A 22,820-nucleotide genomic window follows, 5' to 3' on the forward strand; every position below is an offset into this window, starting at 1 on the left:
AAATTTTCCATCAGCCCTCTTAAAATTAGTTTGACACCCATGTGGAAGAGCATGGCACGAGCAACACCAATGTCATGGGTGCAATCCTTAAGAGCACACATATTTAAATATTTTGAGTGAACCGTAAATTGCCTTGGTTAAAAGATTGTCTGCAATATGCATAAATGTAAATTATATTATCTGTGTGCTCATGAGCTTCAGTGAAAACTCAAAAGCTTTTAATTTTGGCAGTGAAAATGAACAGTTTCTATGTTTGGCACTGATCAAAATGTGTTCCTCAACTCGAGGTCACACTGAAATTGAATCAAATTTGCAAAACAAAGAAAGTGTCGTGTTCCTGGAACAGAATGTTTTTGGCAGCGCCACAGTGATCAGCACTGACACAGGAGCACCTGATCCCGGATCAGCCCTCAACCTGCTGTGGGAACCCTCTCTCAGAATAGCTGCCTTCATTACACTGCAGGAATAGGTTGGCGGGGCCTAGAGAAACAGTGCAAGCTACTGATTAAACCATAACCCTTTCACCAAGGTCATAAACAAGCCAACCAAATCTATAGGCAGTGTGTGTGTGTACGTGAGCAATCGCCTCCTGTGAAGATTAAGTGGCCAGTGTTCAGCAAGGTGCCCGAGGACCAACAAAGAGAATTAAACAGTTACTTCTTGGCTCCGTAAACTCGACTGATGTGAGACCTTTTCTAAGAAGGTGTTGTGTCTATCTCTGGACATCTGTGCAAAATTTCCATGGACTTGCAATAGCTGCGATCGATATGTTTCACTTAAGGTGTGCAGGCAGGTCGTCTGGCAGAGTCAGGGAACGTCTGCCTCAGCAGCAGGAGGGGGCACGATCGGGGCGCTAACAGTAATGGAGGCTGGCATAGCTCTTATAGGCACTGCTTTCAACACCACAATCACATCCATTGATCCCACATTGACAAGCACTGAGGAAGGTGAGGAATGGATACACTAGAAGGATGATAAACGTAGTTTATGCTATTTGACAAAAGCCAAAATAAATGAGAAGCTATATTTGATATAAATTGTTATTATTATACATTTATTTGATCACAAATACAGTAAAAAAAACAGTAATATTTGTGAAATATTACAATTTTTAAAAAAAGTTTTTTTTTTTTTTTAAATTAGGGCTGTCAATTTAACGCGTTAATTTAATTAATTAGTTATGAGGGAAAATAACGTGTTGAAATTATTAACTCATTTAACGCACCGAGCCCACAAACCTATGTAGTTCATCTTACATTTCATAATGTTGATTTAGAGTATCTTAAAAAAATAATAATCTTATTTCCATATTAGTAAAAAAAAAAACCATTAAAAGGTATAGTTCACCCAAAAATTCTGTCGTTATTTACTCACCCTTCATGGCAGTTGAAGCCTAAAAGCTTATGTAATAAATTCTTTGTTGAATCAAAACTTTTTCTAATGTCTATTTGATGCTTTTCTCATCTCACACAATAATGACTTTAAATTATCTTTAAGAGATCATTTCTCAGCCAAATTTGATGTGCCATTAATTTCAATCTCAATTTCAATTTCAGAAATCAATCTTATATGCTGATGTGGCACTTAAAAAACACACGGTTGTGCTGCTTAATATTTTTGTGAAAACTGTGATACAATTTTTTTCAGGATTCTTTGATGACTAAAGTTCAAAAGAACAGAATTTATTTGAAATATAAATCTTTTGTAATGCCTTTACTGTCACTTTTGATCAATTTAATGATTCCTTGCTGAATAAAAGTATTTAACAAAAAACAAAAAACACTGTACTTCCCCAAACCTTTTTAATAACTTACTTTCTTATGACTTATGGATTCATATTATCTAATGCAATGATACTTTTTCGTTTCAGAGACGAGGCTTAAGACTAGTCCAAGATTAAAATGTACAGTATGTTTGAGCTGTTTTAACTGAAAGAAACTTGCACTGACATATCTTAAAATGTCATTGCCATTGTTTTGTCACAAGATGCACACCAGTAATGTTTTTTTTCTAAGGCATGTTTATAAAAGCTACTTCAAAGTTCTAATTGAACTAAGGTCTAATCCTGACTTAATCTAAGCCCTGTCTGTGAAACCAGGCCATAATATTTTAAGTTTTGTCTAAAGTGTCCGGATACTATTATTTACAAATATCAAATACCTTTCCAAAAACAATAGTTTATAAATACATTAAAAAAAAAACATAAGGTTTTTCCAATCGCCCAAAAAGTCTTTCAAGCAATGACAAACATATGGTTATTTCACAGGATTTGCAAATGTTGCTGGCACTTGTCAGATGTGGTTAGGATCTAAGAGTCTCCATGCAGTTTCTCATTAATGTGAGTTGAAGGGTAAAATCATCTAACATTGGGATGTGTGACATTCTCCACAAGGGTAAAGGCCATTTTAAAAATAAAACGGAACAGATTGCTGCCTCAGATGCAAGTATGAGCATTAAGCATGCATTTTCTCCCCTTATGCCTTACTTTTGTGCTTTTCCAGTCTGTCATTGATGAGCTTTTTTGGAGCAGAGCGGCTCTTTTACCACAAATAGTCAGCGAACATATTGACAAATAACAAAAAAGGGGAGAAAATACATAAAATGTTCCTGCTAAGCTCCTATTGAATTAGCATAACACAGACACCCTCTGCTTTGGTGCAAGAGAGAGAGATGACAGACTTTGTGTTCACAAAATTGCTATTCAAAGGTTGTTTTTCCACCTAGAAACACTGTGACGGAGACGCTGGACCAAAATATGAGTGCAAGCTGCTAAACCGTTCAAGCAAAGGCTGACAAAATATAACCATATACGAATGAATGTAGTAAACAAATGATTAAACCATCATTAGCCGAGGACACATCAAAACAGTTATTATGTTGCCATGCTGAACAAAAGCATAAAGGGATGTCCTTAAAAGTACAATCTGCTTTCGTTTCATGTGACAGGCAACAATTACCCATGAGCAATAACAAAGCCTCTTCATATCTGTTAACTCCTCTTATACGTTTCAAACGCAAAGCTCTGTTTGCAGCCTCAAAGCTAATAACTACAGGGACAGTTTGCTTAACCAAGAGAAAAAATAAACCACTGCAGACCACATTGGATTCTGTATCACACAAAACATTCTGACACTTAAATCTCACGTAAAAAATGTCATTGCACTGAATAATTGTATATAAACTAACACAGCTTTCTCAAAATCAAACTTCTTTCTAATGCAATATTCAGTCATTGTTAAAGGGCCCCATTATGCTATTTTAAAGGTTCCTAATTTTCTTTTAGAGGTCTCCTACAATTAACTTACATGCATCCAAGGTAAAAAAACAACAAAAAACTAAAATTTTCTCATAATATACACTGCAACATCAACTCTTTTCTCACAGTGTCTAAAATGGTTTGATAAAGGAATCCGTCTCTCTAAACCCCTCTTTTCCGAGAGCCTACTCTGCTCTGATTGGTCAGATGGCCCAGTCTGTTGTGTTTGGTCTACTGCTTACAGTGCGTGTCAGAAACGAAATACCAATCACCATTTCTGAATTTCAGCTCTGGATCTTCCTCGGCACTTAATACACAGTGATACAAAAATCAACAATGCTGTCGGTTTTTCCATTTCAATTCCAGCCCGAGTCCTCATTCTTTGGAAGTGCATTTGCTTTCGCAGCCCCGAAAACAGCATCTTCTCGACATGTCGACAACTCTTCCAGGCCTCAGATACAACTACAAGTTGGGTTGAGACATTGTTCGCTGGCAGCCAATGAAGACCAGACTGGCATTATGCAGATTTGTTACAAACAAGGTTTGTGCAGGAAGAATTACTGACAACTCGTTTCAGGAAGAATTGTTTTTTTCTTTTAGGAGACACTAACTTTTATTTGCAATAATTTTGCAGAGCTTTTATGTTCACAAACAGCTACACGTATATTACACACTACACCACTGGCCTGACACATGCCTAATGCAATATGCTTAAAAACATTCATTAAAGAATTCACAAAGTCAGCAGGTTTATCCTGGAACCAAACACATTTATCACAAGAGTCTTGGTAGTCTCTCCATCCCAAGGCGCTTGACAGACAATATCAGCCTCAACGGTTCAATGGAGCAGAGATGGTGTGGGTGTGTGTGTGTGTGTGCGTGTGTGTGTGTGTGTGTGTGTGTGTGTGTGTGTGTGTGTGTGTGTGTGTGTGTGTGTGTGTATGTGTGTGTGTGTGTGTGTGTGTGTGTGTGTCTGTGTGTGTATGTGTGTGTGTGTGCGTGTGTGTGTGTGTGTTGTATGATGGCAGGAGTATGATATGTCCAAGATGGACTGACTCTTCATGGCAGTAAAGAACCATCTGTTCCTTCATCAATGTTCTATGCTCAATGAAGAAGGAAGGGTAATATTGATTTAGTTATCTGAGAGTTAAATAACATCATGAAGTATTCATTAATGGTGCACTGACCAGAGCACACTGGCACATGCACAGAACACCTTCCTTAAAAAAAAGAAAACAGAAGTCTCACTTTTCGCACGTACACTGTGATTAATAGTATATATATATATATAAAAAAAAATTAAAACAGCAATGCACGGCAATGTAAAAAAAAAATCTAAAGTTTTGGTATATATTTATACACTAATAAAAATAATAGCATTCCTTATAATAGCAACAATCATAATATATGGAATTTAAATAGTAGCAAATTTCTGGTTTAAATGTATTTTATGTTTTTTTAACTGCTGATTATTTAAAAAAAACATCATATATTGCCTTTATTAGTGTATATATATATATATATATATATATATATATATACATACATACATACATACAGTATATATATATATATATATATATATACACACAGTATATAGCAAATAAAAAAATGATATAAAATATTTATGTACATACAGTACTGTGCAAAAAAAATGCTGTAAAGTGAGAATGCTTTCAAAAATAAAATCACAAATTGAATTTATTTATGATTTAACTTCTATTAACTAATTCAAATCAATATATGGTGTCGTACATATTAAATCGTACATATTTTACGAATTGCTCAATTCGTATGAATTCATACGAATGACCTACCCCTAACCCCGCCCCTAAACCTACCCATCACGTGGGTTTAGACAAATCGTACAAATTCGTACGAGTGAGGTTGTACGAATTCGTACGAATTAGCCACCTTTTTATCACTCGTACGAATTCGTACGAATTGGTCGTGAGATAGCATTGAAATAAACATACAACAAAACAAAAACTGCGGTGAGAAAACAGCAGTAAAGAAAGCATCTGATCATAGCAATGTGGATATGTTTGCACAAGCTCTGCAATTCGGCATTATCCAGTCAAATCACGTCACTTATTTATACCACTTTACAATATTGCTTTAAAGCAGTGGTTCTCAATTCCAGTCCTCGTGACCCACTGCTCTGCACATTTTGTATGTCTCTCTTATCTGACACACTCAGTTCAGTTCATGGAGTCTCTCCTAATGAGCTGATGATCTGGTTCAGGTGTGTTAAATAAGGGAGACATACAAAATGTGCAGAGCAGTGGGTCACGAGGACTGGAATTGAGAACCACTGCTTTAAAGCCACACATATCATTGCTGTTATCTATAGGCCTACTGTAATCAAGACATTTATTCAAGAAATTCATTACAAACAAAAATATACTGTAGAACAGAGAAATTTCATGTCGGAGCAGGATTTGAGTTCTTTTACCGGTGAGCGTGAGTGGTACATGAGTGGAGCAGAGCTCACTGGCATTGAGTTTCAAAAACATTAAAAAAAATCTTATTGACATTTTTAATCTTACAATGTCTGTAGACCACATTTTTATGCCAAGAAACAAAGCTACAAACTTCAATAACCAAAAATAAATAACAAAAAAAATTGTGCAGCTAAATTTTTAGACAACATGGGTGGTCAGTAGAGGCAGTGAAGGCAGTGAAATGTTCTTCAAATACATTGAGTTGCACATTACTAGCACATTCCAAGTTGCGCTGCAGGAAATAAGTGCACTCTTTTTTCCTCGACTTCATGATCAAGCTCAGTTTCACTCCGTCTGTCCTAACACTTATTACTCAGTGTGACTGCAGCAAAAAGAAAGAGAAATGATTCTCTCTTTTTTTTTTCTTTGATCAGAGAGTGCAAGTGAAGCAGAGTGGCAACCCAATTACCATACCATCACCATGGCAATTTACAGCAAGTCACTTATGAAATTGTTATGAGGCGATAGGAGAGCTAGCCATCTGCGTTCCGCAGAAATGGAAGATCAAACGTTCCGTCTCGACGCCGCACTGGTTACCTGATCAGAGGTGTTTGGGTGTGAAGAGGGGTGAGATGGTCTCTAAAAAGTCTAAATGAATAGATGTCACATCAAATGTTCTTTAACGGGTCAGAGCTTTGACACAAATACGCTGTGTTTTTCCCTGACACAAGACGCACTCTGAAAACCAACGAGCCGTGGAAAGCCCGGGCTGGGGCACTGACAGCAAATTTTCGCCTGCAAGATATGGCCGTTCAGTTTCTGCTGAGGAATAACACACACACACGGCTGAAGTACCTCTGTGGTTGGAGAAGGCTAATATGAAGTCAACACTCCCAAAACAGGAGTGAGTCTGGGCAGAGGTCCAAAACCTCACACTGGTGTAAACAGAAACTGAAAAGCACACAATAGCATCAAACATGAATATTTGTAAATGAAAAAGGCTTTATTTATTTTATATATAAATATAAATGTATTTATTTTATATATATTCATATATTTAAACACATTTTATTTATTTATTTAAATGGAATACGGATGTATTCCATTTAAATATATATATATGTAATATATATATTACATCCGTATTCCATTTAAATAAATAAATAAATAAAATGTGTTTAAATATATGAATTTCTCAATATTAACAATTAAGTAGAAAAGTAGAAAGAGTAAAAAAATATACATCCAGTATATAGGGTCAAAATATCCATTTGTGTCTAGTTCTTCTATTATGCTTTTTTTTTTTTTTTTTTTTACAACATAAAATATTCAACAAAATTGTATAATTGATCTGAGCTCATATCTTGAGTTATACAATACAAAATGTAAAGAAACATTATTTGAAAACGGACTAAGATCTTCCATACAAATATTGTTCAATTTTCTTTATCTAAATAAATTTCCTTAAAGGGATACTCCACTTTTTTTTGGAAATAGGCTCATTTTACAACTCCCCCAGAGTTAAACAGTTGAGTTTTACCGTTTTCGAATCCATTCAGCCGATCTCCGAGGTCTGGCGGTACCACTTTTAGCATAGCTTAGCATAGATCATTGAATCGGACAGGACCATTAGCATCTCTCTCAAAAAAATGACCAAAGAGTTTTGATATTTTTCCTATTTAAAACTTGACTCTTCTGTAGTTACATCGTGTACTAAGACCAACGGAAAATGTAAAGTTGCGATTTTCTAGGCTGATATGGCTAGGAACTATACTCTCATTCCTGAGTAATAATCAAGAAACTTTGCTGCCGTACCATGAGTCCAGCAGGCGTAATGATATGACGCAGCGCCTGAAAATAGGTCTAATAGGTTAGACAAACTTAGTCCCGGTCACGTTGGAAGTTACCGAGCTGGGGACTATTTTCAGGCGCTGCGTCATATCATTACGCCTGCTGGACTCATGGTACGGCAGCAAAGTTTCTTGATTATTACGCAATGCTAATGGTCTTGTCCGATTCAATGATCTATGCTAAGCTATGCTAAAAGTGGTACCGCCAGACCCGGAGATCGACTGAATGGATTCGAAAACGGTAAAACTCAACTGTTTAACTCTGGGGGAGTTGTAAAATGAGCCTATTTCCAAAAAAAGTGGAGTATCCCTTTAACATATCAAATGTATTCTTCAGAAATAATATGGTTTTCGATTGACCCTCCATTGTGCAAACACAAAATCTAATAACAAATTCAAGGTGCATTCATTTTATTTCCCAGACAGCATTCTGCAAATAAACATACAACCCTTTAAGCACAAGTCAACATTATTAATAATTCCATTTCACTGATGATGCCTTGAGACATCACCAGCGACATCATTATCATTTAACACAACCCGACTTTTCCGTTGGCATTATTTCTTTTTAAAAACGAATGAGTGATTTTTTCCTAATTATCGCATTAACCATAATGCGATTATCAACAAATCTGCATTTACATGAATGCTTAAACAGTTTGAGAAATATTATTTTCGCATTCTGGGTCAACACATAATCACACAGCTTAATGAGGCAGGGATAGTGATTCCAAAATACTCTACAGATCATTGCTTACCATTCTCCCTCTGTAAATATCATTCATCATAGCGGTATCCATTTGAAAGATCTCTCTGGCTCTCTTTCCTTTCCCTGCTGTATCCTTTCCCAGACACCAGAGTGCACATAGTGGTCAAGCCAAAGGTTTGGTGACAGATTGCAGTAGCTGACAGATTCAGAACACATCGGCCAAGGGCTCAAATGAACCTCTGTCCAACACCATCCATCTCTACATTGCACCATTAATGGCTGCCCCTGATCAATGGTCCTCCCTTGAGGAATCACGCACCCATCTCAGTCAATGGGCTCTGAATGTTATTACATTTCAGTTGTTGTGAAAAAGAGCAACACCCTGAAACTAATAGAGTCGCTGTCACTGTTTGACACGCACTTGGCAAATGGTGGATGAAAGTAAAGGTGAAGAATACTGCTAGAAGAAAGGCAAAAAGAGCTGTGAGATTTTAAATCCAGGATTTCTTTTTTGTGTTTTACAGTTCTCAATACATACATACAGTACAGATACATCCTCAAAAGTTTACATACCCATGTGAAAATGTTAATAAATCATAAGAATTGCATGTTATTTTTTGTTTGTTTAATACTGTCCTGAAAACACTGTTTCACATAACAGATGTTTACATATGGTCCACAAGACAAATAGTTGAATTTATAAAAATGACCTTGTTCAAAAGTTTATAGCCTACCCTTGATTCTTAATACTGTCATTACCTGGATGATCCACGACTGTTTTTTATACTGTTTTTTTTTTTATGATGGTTCTTCACGAGTCCCTTGTTTGTCCTGAGCAGTTAAACTCCCCAATGTTCTTCAAAAAAAATCCTCCAAGACCTGCACAATCTGTGGTTTTCCAGCATCTTTTGCAAATTTGAACCCTTTCTGACTGTATGATTTTGAGATCCATCTTTTCACACAGACAGGACACAGCAACAACTGAGGGACTCACACACAGCTACTACAAAAGCTGAAAACATTCACAGATGCTCAAGAAGGAAACACGATGCATTCAGAATTAACTTTTTGAATTGGATGATCAGTGTACTTAAAAGTAACATTACGTTATAAATAAATAAATATGTAAATAAGCAAATAAATAAAATATTTGATAACAGAAAAGGCTGTTGGTAGATTCTGAAACAAACACAAGAAAGTTATAATGCTTCTGTTAATCAGCCAAGTGGCCATAGTTAGTTATTGATCAATATTCTCAAGATGGCCAAATATTGGCTGATACATTAGGCAAAATTGACATTTATTCATTCAGCAGATGCATTTATTCAGACTGATTTGCAAATAAGGAATATACAACAAAGTAGTTACATAAGGAGGCAGTAAGTTAGTAAGTTGTGCTGTAATACAAAGTTCCATAGGTTCCATTATATTTATATACATAATGGAACGTTCTTCGCGTGAGACGTTAAACCGAGGTCCTGACTCTCTGTGGTCACAAAAAATCCCAGGATGTCTTTCGAAAGAGTAGGGGTGTAATCCCAGCATCGTAGCCAAATTTGCCCAGTGGCCTCTGTCCATCATGGCCTCCTAATCATCCCCATATATATATATATATTCTAAAAAATATATCCCTCCATAGTTAAATTGTGCCCTGGCTGCTCTGTCGTTCATTTGGGAACTGAGGGGTGAAATCTACTTTTCTCACTTCTGAGACTTTTATTACACCTGCCTGTCTGCGTGTTCTTGTCTTGTCTAGCGTTCAAGACAATAGCTTCAGTATTTAGTTACTTTCCTCATCCATTAGAGGAGCATCCGAGGTCAAAAGCTTGCATACCAATCACATCAAATCACCTGACTCTAATGGAAAATAAAGGGAGGAAAAATGTATAAAATGACGGAAATATGTGTGCAACACAACAAAGTTCTTTATAAAGGCTCAAGTTTGATATTACTTTATGGCTTTAACAGCACATTCTAGCTAGTCCACAATTCCCAAAGCTGATAAAATAAATGAAATCATGATGTAATATCATATGAAAAATACTGATATATCAAAATATGCTCAAAGGCTACTTATATGGACTACTATAATGGTGCATTTTCATTTTTGGAGCCACATTCAGCCTAATACCTCCATTAGCAGGGAATTCGGTGTTCGTTTTCCCGTGTGTTTGTTCATTCCGAATGCATCCTGTCTCTCACTACAGTGTTTGCTCTAAATAGCATGCTGTCCCCACCCTCAAAGTGTCAGTAGTGCTTTAAATCTCACATATGCACACATACGCACACATACACTCTCCTCTGAGCCTGCAAAACATGACTGACAGGAGAGATGTCATCACACATGCTGCCGTGGTAACAAACAACACCAATCAGCTTCCTGTGCTGTCGTCTACAGTCTGAGGTGGAAAGGAAACAAACACAACTCAAATAAAACAAATCCTATATTAACAGGACTGTATTACTGTATTATGGTGCAATTTTTCAAATGTAACTTTGAGATTTGAAGGTTGTACATCTCTGAGGGCAATATTTTAGGATAGTTCACCTTCTAACATCCAGAATAGATTTCCAACCAAAACCACCATGGCAGGCAAAGGGCATAAAAAAACCTCCATTACTAGCTCTGACTCATTCAAGTATGCCATTTCGGGTCAAGGTGAAATATTGCTAGCATTAATTGTTAATCGGCCAAATTACAATGAGTGTTAAGCAAAGCTGCTGCTAGCCAGAGGTGAAATATTACAATTATGAATTCTTAATAGTCTAAATTACTTTAACTTAGGTCTGTTCAAGAGTCATTAACTTACTGAATGGTAGCTGCTGGTCATAATTAATTCACATTTGAAAACACCACATCGCTCCCTGACACTGAACATTTTGTTTTGCATAATTTAACCAGCATCACTTTTCTAGTAGTGTCACTGGTCACTGTGGGTCACTAGACAGGGATTAGACTGCATATACGATATGAATGCCAAATTAAATCACAGCAAAAATGATATGCAAAAGTAATTTTTTTAAAAAATTTATAATAAATTACCATCCACTTTTGAGAGCGAATGATGGGGTTGTCAATTTCTTTCTTATATTTAGTTTTTTTAGGACTTCACACATCACACAACAAATACCTAATAGTGACTAATTAATAGTAATTTAGCGAACAGCTCAATAATCCAACAACTCTAACCACACGCAATAATGCATGCTGGGAGCTTGCAGACCCTTAAAGTGCCCCATTATGCTATTTTAAAGTTTCCTAATGTTGTTTTGGAGTCTCCTACAACATGTTTACATGCATCAAAGGTCAAAAAACTGTTTCATTTCCTCATAATATACATTTGCACATCACCACATATTCAATGATTCTCAAACGACTCGTCAGATGAATCAATCTCTCTAAATCCCTCCTTTCCGCGAGCTACTCTGCTCTGATTGGCCAGAAGGCTCAGTCTGTTGTGATTGGTTTACTAATTTCTTTACCAAGTATTTTTCTAATATATTGCGTTGAACACGTGGAAACTGTATCAATAACAGTGCATGTATGCAATGTATACATTAGCCGAGCTCTAGTCTGAATGACTGATGTAACATAAACGTTGGTAAAACGAATCTTGCTCCATGCTTAATCTTTCCTCAAAGTAGTGAGAACGACAGACAATCTGCATTAATAGACAGAGTTTTAGGTAATAGTGGCCCACAACTGATTAGCCGAAGTATTTCAGTAATGTGAGTTAACCAGTTAGCAGGAGACCAACACAATATTAAACTCAAAACTACAGTAAGTATTTTGAACACCATCTTTCAAGAGCAAGCGGTTTGCAAATCCTGCATTGAATTCCGAGATTTGAGAAGCAGTCATAAGCAAAATAAAGGGAACACAGCAAAAGTTTAGGATTATACTGCTGTGATATCATGGTAAAGATGAACTTTAACCACGGATTCTCCACATGCTCGTCCTTGGGCAGTGAAAAAAAACTGGCTTTACCTTCACATTGTAGAGCACAGCACCGTCTTCTCGACATGATGCTATCCAGTGTCCACAGGAATCAGCTGTTGGTTTGAGGTTCAAGTTCTCCCTGGAGTCTGCACGCACAATAAGTGGGCGGGCAATATGCTAATGTTTTGTTTGACGTCACAACGAAACGGCTTATGAATCGTTTGAAAAACAATTCATTTTATTGACTCAGAGTCGACTCTTACTTTTGAAAGACAATAACTTTATAAACGGTGCATTTTCAGATTTAAAACTTTGCAGGATGTTTTCATTCACTTAGAGCTATGTTACACACTACATGAAAGGTCATTTTCAAAAATCCATAATAGGGGGTGCTTTAACCAATTAGTAGCATTGTTCAATGTTATATATTTTTTTACACTCTTTTAGGTTTGTTGGTACAAATTTCAAGAGAATATTGTTAGTCCAACATGTGCTATTATGTAGATTTATGGTAATTCACATTTCTAAGTATATCTGACTCAAAAGGCCCCCTGTATGCTGGATAAAATGTAATTGCAGTGTACAAGATGAGTCATCAATATTTTTGGTCTATTTTCCAGGAAGAGAAAGTCATTTAAATTTAAAATGTGTACTGTATATCTGCTTTATTTTAGGAGTACACTAGCATGTAGATGGTTTCCGAGTAAACGGATAGGCCTATGGAGGAAAATTCTGCATCCATGGGTTACAACCCTTTAGGCAGATTATGTAAAATCAGCACTGGAAATAGGATGAACATAATTATTTTTTCATGTGGTAACATACTGGTGCCTTTATTACTGTTGAAATCCAGATGGATGGATGGACGGACGGATAGATAGTTTTATTTAATGCCATGTCAGCATCTAAGGCTATTTTCATGGCAAAAATTAAATTACAAAAATACAAATATTTCGATTTCACTTTGCAAAGACAAGACAAAAGAATTTATTCTTTGCAATAATGTGTACCAATGAATCATGTACAATAAGACCAAGAATATGAGCACTTATGAACTGACTGCATGGACTGATAGAATTCACTTTAAATACTGTATTAAGTCATTAATATTACTGTATTAAGGGGGGGGGGGGGGGGGGGGGGGGGGGTTGTAGTGGAAACCAATGAAAGGAGGAGGGAACCAACAACCCGAGAAATCCACAAAATCTGTGGAGCATCTCTCACAATAGTTATCTCGCCTCCTCTTGTTTTGCTAAGGATGTCTGCTCGTAAATGTCTTCCAGGATTGATATTGTATTATTACTTGCACTTATTGAGTGGGTAGTTTCAAAGGGACAGTTATTAAAGCAAATATCTTTAATTTGCGATCTGGGGCCATCAATCTGTTCTAGTAATAACAGCAAGGAATTCCTTATTAGAGCTGAGAGAGAAATATTGAGTTTCCTGACATATCCTCAGCTGGGTAAAAATATAACCGTCCTCAAATCATGAAATGCAACTCAACTGGAGGAGTGCATACGAACTGTGAGAAAAAAATACCTTGCGTTATCATAGCACCGCAGTTAACAGAGTGAAATCTAAAAAGAAATGTGCGCATTCAAAATCAATTGATTTCTTGTTTAGCCTTACTACGCAAAATTGCTTTAATTATAGTAATAATAATTGACAGGCTACATAGTGGATGGTAAATTAAAATGAATTGTATCTTACATGCACTATTCAATAAAGCAGGGAAAGGTTACACCCACTGAAAAAGTTAAAATTAATCTAAAAAATCCAAAGATAAGGTATTTACAGTGCTATGCATAAGTTTAGACACCCATGCTAAAGTTGACTAAAAAGAGGAATAAAAAATCATCTTAATTTAAAAAAATTAGGAAAAATCCAACCTTTAAGGACACCAATTTTCTTTGTGAATGAATAATGTATCATAAATAAATAAATGTTCTTCCTTAAAATACACAGGGTGCATAAGTCTGGACACCCCTATGTTAAATTCCCATAGAGGCAGGCAGATTTTTATTTTTAAAGGCCAGTTACTTCATGGATCCAGGATACTATGCATCCTGATAAAGTTCCCTTGGCCTTTGGAATTAAAATAGCCCCACATCATCACATAGCCTTCACCATACCTAGAGATTGGCATGGAGTACTTTCCATAAGATCATCTCTCAATGCAAATCAAACCAGCTATTAGGCTAACTGAAATAAAACCATGGCAATCTCTAGGTATGGTGAAGGCTATGTGATGATGTGGGGCTATTTTAATTCCAAAGGCCAAGGGAACTTTATCAGGATGCATAGTATCCTGGATCCATGAAGTAACTGGCCTTTAAAAATAAAAATCTGCCTGCCTTTATGGGAATTTTACATAGGGGTGTCCAAACTTATGCACCCTGTATTTTAAGGAAGAACATTTATTTATTTACGATACATTATTCATTCACAAAGAAAATTGGTGTCCTTAAAGGTTGGATTTTTCCAAATTTTTTTAAATAAGGCATTAAGTTCAATTTCCAAAAGATGATTTTTTATTCCTCTTTTCAGTCAACTTTAGCATGGGTGTCTAAACGTATGCATAGCACTGTAATTCAGTCCTTTAATAGCAAAATAAAAGCACCTGTCACACTTGTCTCAAAAATTAATGGCTACAATTGCAGGGTCCTAGAACACATAAATGTGAGGTTTAAAAAACTACAGAGTAATTTTAAAGTCTTCATGATGGCGATGTTAACACTGTTCTCAGCAAGGCCCGCTAGACCGCTGTCAGCACTTCTCTGCTAATTGCCACCCTCAGTTAAAACCATTATGATCCCCTTTATTCTGCCCAAAATAGAAAAAAATCATGTTGCTCAGTCAAAGACTGATCGCCAGGAAGTCTCAATGGCTACTTGTCATGGGTAAAGGCTTGTCGTATGAGCTCTGGGGCCGGTTGCATAAACAAAGCCATTATGTTAAGACAGTGTCTTAAGTTGTAGTATGACCCACTAGCAGTTAGTATTAGTGTAGGGGCAGTCAGTCAGTCTTACTTTTCGGTATCAAATTAGGCTAATCTATGTTTTTATGTAACTGATTTTAAAAAGCTATGAACAGTCTTAAAAAAATTTAATAAAAAAAAAGATGTCTAACTTGTAAGACTCATGCAACCGGCACCTGTATGAATAGTCAAATGAGTTATAATGATGGCGATAATGACATGGACTTTGACTTGAAACAACAACTTGTTTAAACAGTGAAAATGGGAACAGTAAAATATGTTGAATGTAAACTGATTACTACTGTTGCTGTATGTTTGCTTAAACTATTACTATCTTAACTATTACTATCGTCCACTCAACACTTAAAGGGATAGTTCACCCAAAAATTTAAATTCTGTCATTAATTACTAACCTTCATGTTCCAAACCTGTAAGACTTTCGTTCATCTTCGGAACACAAGATCTTTTTGATGAAATCTGAGAGCTTTCTGTCCCTCCGTTGACAGCTACGCAACTACTACTTTGGAGCTTCAAAAAGTTCATAAAGCGATCGTAAAACTAATCCATGTGAATTTAGTGGTTTAGTCCAACTTTTCTGAAGAGACACATTCGCAGCATATGATGAACAGATTGAATTTAGGCTTTTATTCACATTTAAACATTGATCAGCGAACAGAAGCTCCACCGAACCTGCTTGACATGTGAGAATAAACCTCATTGGTTCTTACACGTCAAGCAAACATGCTTGAGCTTCCATTTACAACAACTGATGTATGAGTTATATGTGAAAAAAGACCTCAACATAAACCTAAATTCAATCTGTTCATCATATAAAGTGATCGTGTCTCTTCAGAAAATCGGGACTAAACCGCTCAATTCATATGGATTAGTTTTAAGATCTCTTTATGAACTTTTTGAAGCATCAAAGTGATAGTTGTGTAGCTATATGGAGGGACAGAAATCTCTCAAATTTCATCAAAAAGATCTTCATTTGTGTTCAGAAGATGAACGAAAGTCTTACATGTTTTGAACGACATGAGGGTGAGTAATTAATGACAGAATTTTCATTTTGGGGTGAACTAGCCCTTTAAGAAACGTCAATTCAATTATATTTACTTAACGCTTTTTACAATGGTCAGTGTTTCAAAAGCAGCTTTACAGAAAGATGTTGCGGTAATAAATAACAATATGGAAGTTAATTATGTAGAGGCCAAAAAATATCTATTTATCAGCTTCTTAAAAAGTACCCTCTATCTAGATGAGCTCTGCACACTCATGGGATGCTTTTTAAACGGTATTAAAGGACTTCACATACTGTATATGCCAGACTCTTGCTGGCTGGTATCCCTTCACTTCTTTCACATTTTCAGTGTTGTGTCAAACAAATGGTCAAACTTCACCCAAGGCAAATGCCATCTATGACAACTGAGACAATTACTACCAGCATTAAATGTCACATGCAGTACTTTAAGTCAAAATATATAAAAATGATTTGAGGACATTTATGCCATGTCTGTCTGTCTACTCTATCTATCTATCTATCTATCTATCTATCTATCTATCTATCTATCTATCTATCTATCTATCTATCTATCTATCTATCTATCGTATCAATTGCATCCATCTATCTGTCTGTGTATCATGCATCCACCATGTCTTTACTCCAGTATACCGTGAGATGTGTTCCATGAGGTCCAGTGTCCTGGAGGAAACACTGACCTGACCTGCCCTGCAGACAGCAAAATGTCACTGTCTTCCTCCTGTCTTTCCCTGGTACAAGCTATAGCTACACTATTCTACACAAAGTGCACTGAGGCATGCCCCTTGTAGACATGCAAGCCCACTCTAAATTCTGCAGTCTGTGGCAAGGCAGCCAACATGTAAATGAATATTAAACGAACTTTAATGATTTAAAAAAAATAAAAAATAAAAAATAAAAAAAAAGGTTAAAATTAAATTTACCTGAACAATACCAGCAAGGAACCCTCATGAAATGTATAATAACAACCCAGAAACTCTATTATACCTGGAGTGAGATATGAATGGTGTAATTATGCAGTCTACTAGCAGGGGATAAGACAATGCTAATGAATAATGTCAACCATTATTTTTCTGGACAAAGAAGGTTATTATACAAGTGAAAGTGTTAAAGTGTAAGTGGGTATGTGCAAATTAACCTTTTTGTTTTGGTGATCTCATGGAATTAAAAATTCAATTCAGTTTGGGGCCATATTTCATCTCAACATCAACAGAACATTATTCCAGAAACCAGTTACATCTATAACTTTATGACCTGCAAGGTGTATCACTTCAAGCCCCATATCTGAAGAAAAGAAACCAGCTGTCAGATTAAATCTGATAATCGGTTCTTGCAATGTGGTTTTCACGCCTCCATTATTCCAGCGTGCGTTGCAGAATCTCCCCCTGCAGCTACTGACGAACAAATCAGAAAATGCTTGATTGCTGCATATTAATATGGAGACGCATCTATTTAAGGAGAAGAGGAGGGAAACATTCCATCTAATCAACAGCAAGAGATGATCTTATTGCTTTATGATTTTACATTGATGCATCACATCAGCGTCTTCAAAATCAACACAGGAAATACATGACATAAATAAAATCTCAATTGTTTCTCCTAGAAAGCAATAAGATTAAGAGGTGAGCAAATGGGACATTTCTCAAATATCGTTTTGAGTTTCACAAACTGAGTTCAGATATGCCAAGACACCAAAGTCTGTAATAAAAAGTCAGAAATTTCAATATAAACTATTTCCCAACAAATTCTTCCAAGACCAAATGATCAAAGCTATCAATATAAATGCCCAATTTTACAGCTCTTACTGTAGTAGTATAGCTTTTTAATGCCAGGTCAGCATCTGAGGCTATCTTCATGGCAAAAACAGAGTTACAAAAAAATACAAGAGTTTAATAAATACAATAAAAATAAAAAACCAAACCAAAAGAACAATACAGCAGTTAATATTATACAAAATGTTTAACATTTAAATTCTAAAACCTTTTCTGGTAAAATCTTACTAAAGTCCTTAAATTAGCTTATTGCATAAAAATGTTGTCTACTTGCATGAAACATGGGACAGTCCAATGAAATATGTTTAAGAGAAAGGGGGGTCTTGCAGAGCATACATAGAGTTGGGTCCTCGCCTTTAAGCAATCTAGTATGACCTATGTGACACCTGGTGAATATCACTTGATCAAATCTTGTTGTCAACAGCTGTCTCATTTGTATCTGAAAAGGAAATACGGTTGACAAGGAGCACAATTAGCAATGGCTAACTTAACTTAATTTTTTAATCCTATGACAGCAGCTCAACGTTTTTTTTTTTTTTTTTTTTAAATAGCTTTTCCAGTATCAAGTTACTTTTTTCTAATAACTAACAAATATTCAGTCAAGTCCACTGAACATTGTCTAGGCATTAAAAACAAAATGGGTTGCCAATGGGTTAAGAAAAGTGTAATTCAAGTTATATTGACTGAAAAAGAAAAGGATTTTGCAATGCATTTTCAAAGCAGCCTTCTCAACAAATATTTGAGACAGGTCTCAAATATTTCCTAAAATATAAAAGACCTACATTTGAGCAACATTTTCTCTAGATATGCACACATTTAAATTGTCCATGCTTATTGGGGAGACCCCAAAAACAACTAGGACATTTCAATGCATTTCTGCAAGTTTTTTATGATGTTACCAGATTTTCCCTCATTCTCTCTGCCTCTGTTTTTTCATCTCATGCCATATCTTCCTCCCGATGTTACCCCGTCTCTCTCTCTCATGACTAACTAATGAGTCCTGGCATTGCTGTTGTCCCTGAGGTGTTATTGGGCTGATCTGCTCTTAAGGGTGTTCTGAGAGGTTGACTCTCCAAAGCAGCAGGAGGCCCGCACTTCTCTTAAATAGCGGGGCTAAAGAGGTTTGTTTACTGGGTAACACCTTGGCCTGACCTCCCCGAGCCACTGGGAGTTACTCTGTGATTAGTTCTGTGCTAGCCTGGAGCTGAGGAGCCGGCATCGGGTGGAAAGCCACTCTCTTCCCAAAACAGGGTGAATGATTGGGCAACTTGCTCTGTAATCAATCATCCTTTCTACCTCCGACATACCGCACGTACACATCCAACGGGAGAAGGATGGGGCCCTCCTAAACTTGTTGCTATCTTTGTCGCGGTGCCTGAAAAGCAGCATGATTTTATTTAGAGTCGGCCTTTGACTTGATAACAGGAGATTAATTGTCGCTGTTGCTTGGCTTTTCCCCAGTGGGTCTTTGTGGCTTTCGGCAAACACAGAGAAAGGAAGACACAGCCTCACCAGGAAATACGCAGCTAATGTCTGTGTGTGTACGTGCTCAAACACGACTTTCTCTAATCGCTCCTGGTCCACTACGGTTTGCCACTCGGCCCCTGTGGATGGCGTCTCATTATTGCGATGTGTATTCACATCTTCCACCTTTTGCCCAGGGTTCTCCTTCACGTTGTCGCTTTCTCCTTACAATGATATTTCAGTGACAAGCCTGACACCTTCTCTTCTGGCGCCCCTGTTGGCCTGCAACTGGGCTCCACTGACCTAACGCTGCACTCCCATCAAGAGACTTCAGAAAGAGAAATCACAAGTTATCACTTTTGCAGTTATCACTTTTGCATCTAAAGTTATCACTTTTGCATCTAAATGGCTTCTCCTAGACAGGAGCAATGAGAGAAAATGGAGAATAGATCTAGGGTTGCACAATTCATTGGAATAAAACCGTAATGCTTAGTGTCTTATTTCGTAGTTGTAAATAAAAAAAATGTTTGGAATGCATTTTACAAGGAACTACTATTTCAGACTTGACATTTCTTTGTTATTATTTGTGAAATTTACTAGCAATTTCTGAGTGAGTAAAAACACCAATTTTTTTTTTATGCGCTGCATGTTTCAGAGTTAAGAGCGACACTGTGTTCTTTTACACACAAGCATTTGGATCACTTATAACTTTTACTTGTAATGAGAGCTGCTAATAAATCAGCTGCTGTCAGCAAAAGAGAAACTTTAACAAAAGTAATAACTGCCTTTTTTTTCTCCTATAGCAAACTGAGACAAAGTTGATAATGTAATGAACCATAATAACGAACTCAGATCCATCTCAAAAGCTTAGAAAGACCAACATGTTGAATACCCTTACGAAAAAGAAGTATACTTCAAGTTCATTTTATGAAGTATACTTAAGTAATGTTCAAGTATATTTTTAAGTTATCATTATGCAGTAAGTATACTAATGTCAATATGTACTTGTAAGTGTACTATTTTAATACCGCTTGGGACTAAATTGGCCCACTTTTAAGTATATGTTTAAGTGTACTATAAGTGTAACAGTAGTAAACTTTAAGTGCACAACTAGTTTAGTAGTTTTATACTACAAGTTTTCTTTAAGTGAACTTAACATTATACTAATAGTTTACTACATTATTTTTGCACTTGCAGTAGGCCTAGTCTATACCACTAAGTTCAAATTTTTTTTATATACTTGAAAAATACCTTTAACTGTACTTTAATTTTAAAAACATTTTATTAGCTTCATGCATCCTTTTTTATCAACACTTGAATGTTGGTAAGTTTCATAAAGAAAGGCAACATTTTAAGCAAAAAAGTTGAGAAAATCACATTTTTGTCAAAGACTACGCCTTGATCTGATTGAGAACGATGATCAAAACACAGATGGAGTAGATCGAGTCCAACACCCCCAAAGCTTCACAGTCGTTTTCTCTTCATGGGTTACGCTTCATTTCATTTGGTAATATTAAGCAGTTTTGATTTACATGCTGTTTAATGTTTGATGATCACGTTATTTTACATTTGAGTGAGCAATCTTCTATCACTTGTTTTAGCTTCTTCTCCTGTGTTTTGATCCGGAGATTCTGTACTAGAAGGTGTGTCATAGCGCCCCCTACCGTATAACAGTGAAAACATGGATAGCTGGAAAATTCAGTCAATGGTGGGGAAAGAGTAAAGTAGAATTAAAGTAAATTCCTATGTACACTACCAGTGGACTAGCCTAAACAAAAATTCAGATACAACAGAATTAGAAACATATCTGTTTTATATCAATATTTTAATCAATATTTTCAAACAATGTAAGTTTCATAAGACTGTATATGAAAAAACACAAAAGATTTAACACAACTACAAGCCAAGTATACTTTGAATACTTAATTATACTTTTAAGTATATCTCGATCAAAAGATTGAGTACAAGTACAGTACAAATATACTTGGACTTTTCTCTCAGTATAAGTTAAGTACACTTAAGTGCAATTTGAAGTATATTTCTGAGAAGTACATAAAGTATATTTCCGAGAAGTACATAAAACGTAGACTTAAAGTATACTTTCTTATTTTTAGTTTAAAAGAAGTATACTAATAGCACACTTGAATAAACTTATTTTTCGTAAGGGTATTCAGCAGCTTGCATCTCCAATATGAGAAATTTGAGCTTATAGATCTTTTTGTTTGTTTTCATTCAAGCTAATGCCAACAGAAAATTTTCATTCAAGCTAATGCCATATTTCTGAACAAGGTCAAGCAGATGGTTTCGAAAACAAGTGACGCAAGGCTGTTCAACCCCAAGTACAACAAAGCAACAGTTGTCTATGAATTTCCAGGAAAAATGGACTTCAGAACCTGGGGATCAAGATCATCCTACGCTACATGCAGCAGTTGAGTGGGCAACATCTGAGTTGATAGTCTGTTTTCTCTAATGCTTCCCATTAAAGTTAATGTGTGTATTTATATGTTTGCATGCAACTCACCAATATGGCTGCGATGTGTTGAGGCCAGACTCAGCTGACCCCAAAGAGACAGCAGACAGATGCCCAACAGCAGCAATCTCCTGCCCACACGCTGCAGTTCCCTCTCCTGCATCCTACAAACACACACACAATACATTGAGGCAATTATTAACATATGATTCAATGGCATGTGGGAAATAACAGTCAGTAAACAGCTAATTTATCCTAAATACACCATCAAACACATGGAAATAAAAGTACTATTTAGTAATGTTATCAAATGGTAAAACTACAATACTTTTATTTTAGATAACGAGGCTAGTTGTCACATAGGCTATATCTAATTAACCCCATTAGCATATTTAGGCAACAATAGAGGTAGATTTTAACCGTAATTTTTCATATTTAAATGTTATAAAATCATAATTCAATTTATTACTTACAATATTTATTAGCCAAAACAGTGGTTTGATGTTTTTGCATAATATATTAAAAATTGTGTTGTATTATCAATCATTGTTTATCAGTTGTTTTTCTTTTTAAATTTAACTGAAAAACCTGCTAACCTGCTGTTGTCGTTTTGACAACACAATACTGTTTAAACTATTGGGACATGTTGTCACAAAAGGTCAAGATGTGTTCGGTAATAAGGGTGGAAATGTTCAACAGCTTTTTCTAGCCTAAAATCGGGTATGTGCAAGCACTGCAAGGTACTTCAATCATGTTTTTGAAAGTGACAAGTGCAAGTGACAAATGTTTACATTAAAACGGCAATTATGATTTCTTGTTCATTATAATGTAATACCATGCTACTTTTCTGCAGGAAAACATTCTCATTTTACCCCATTTGGCAAACAAACAATTTTACA

The 22,820-nt window shown here is 36.1% G+C and overlaps 1 protein-coding gene across 1 annotated transcript in view; it reads right to left on the bottom strand.

The window, feature by feature from the left end:
- The window catches only part of tafa3a (TAFA chemokine like family member 3a), a 101,619-nt gene that overhangs the window by 9,292 nt on the left and 69,507 nt on the right, over nucleotides 1-22,820 (bottom strand). The window contains exon 2 of the mRNA XM_084127717.1: nucleotides 21,973-22,085. Within this exon, the coding sequence (XP_083983843.1) occupies nucleotides 21,973-22,084 (112 nt within the window). The 5' untranslated portion in view covers nucleotide 22,085. The remainder of the gene's footprint in view (nucleotides 1-21,972; nucleotides 22,086-22,820) is intronic.

This window comes from Abramis brama (genome assembly GCF_963993115.1).
Source record: "Abramis brama genome assembly, chromosome: 11".
In the NCBI taxonomy this organism is placed as follows: domain Eukaryota; kingdom Metazoa; phylum Chordata; class Actinopteri; order Cypriniformes; family Leuciscidae; genus Abramis; species Abramis brama.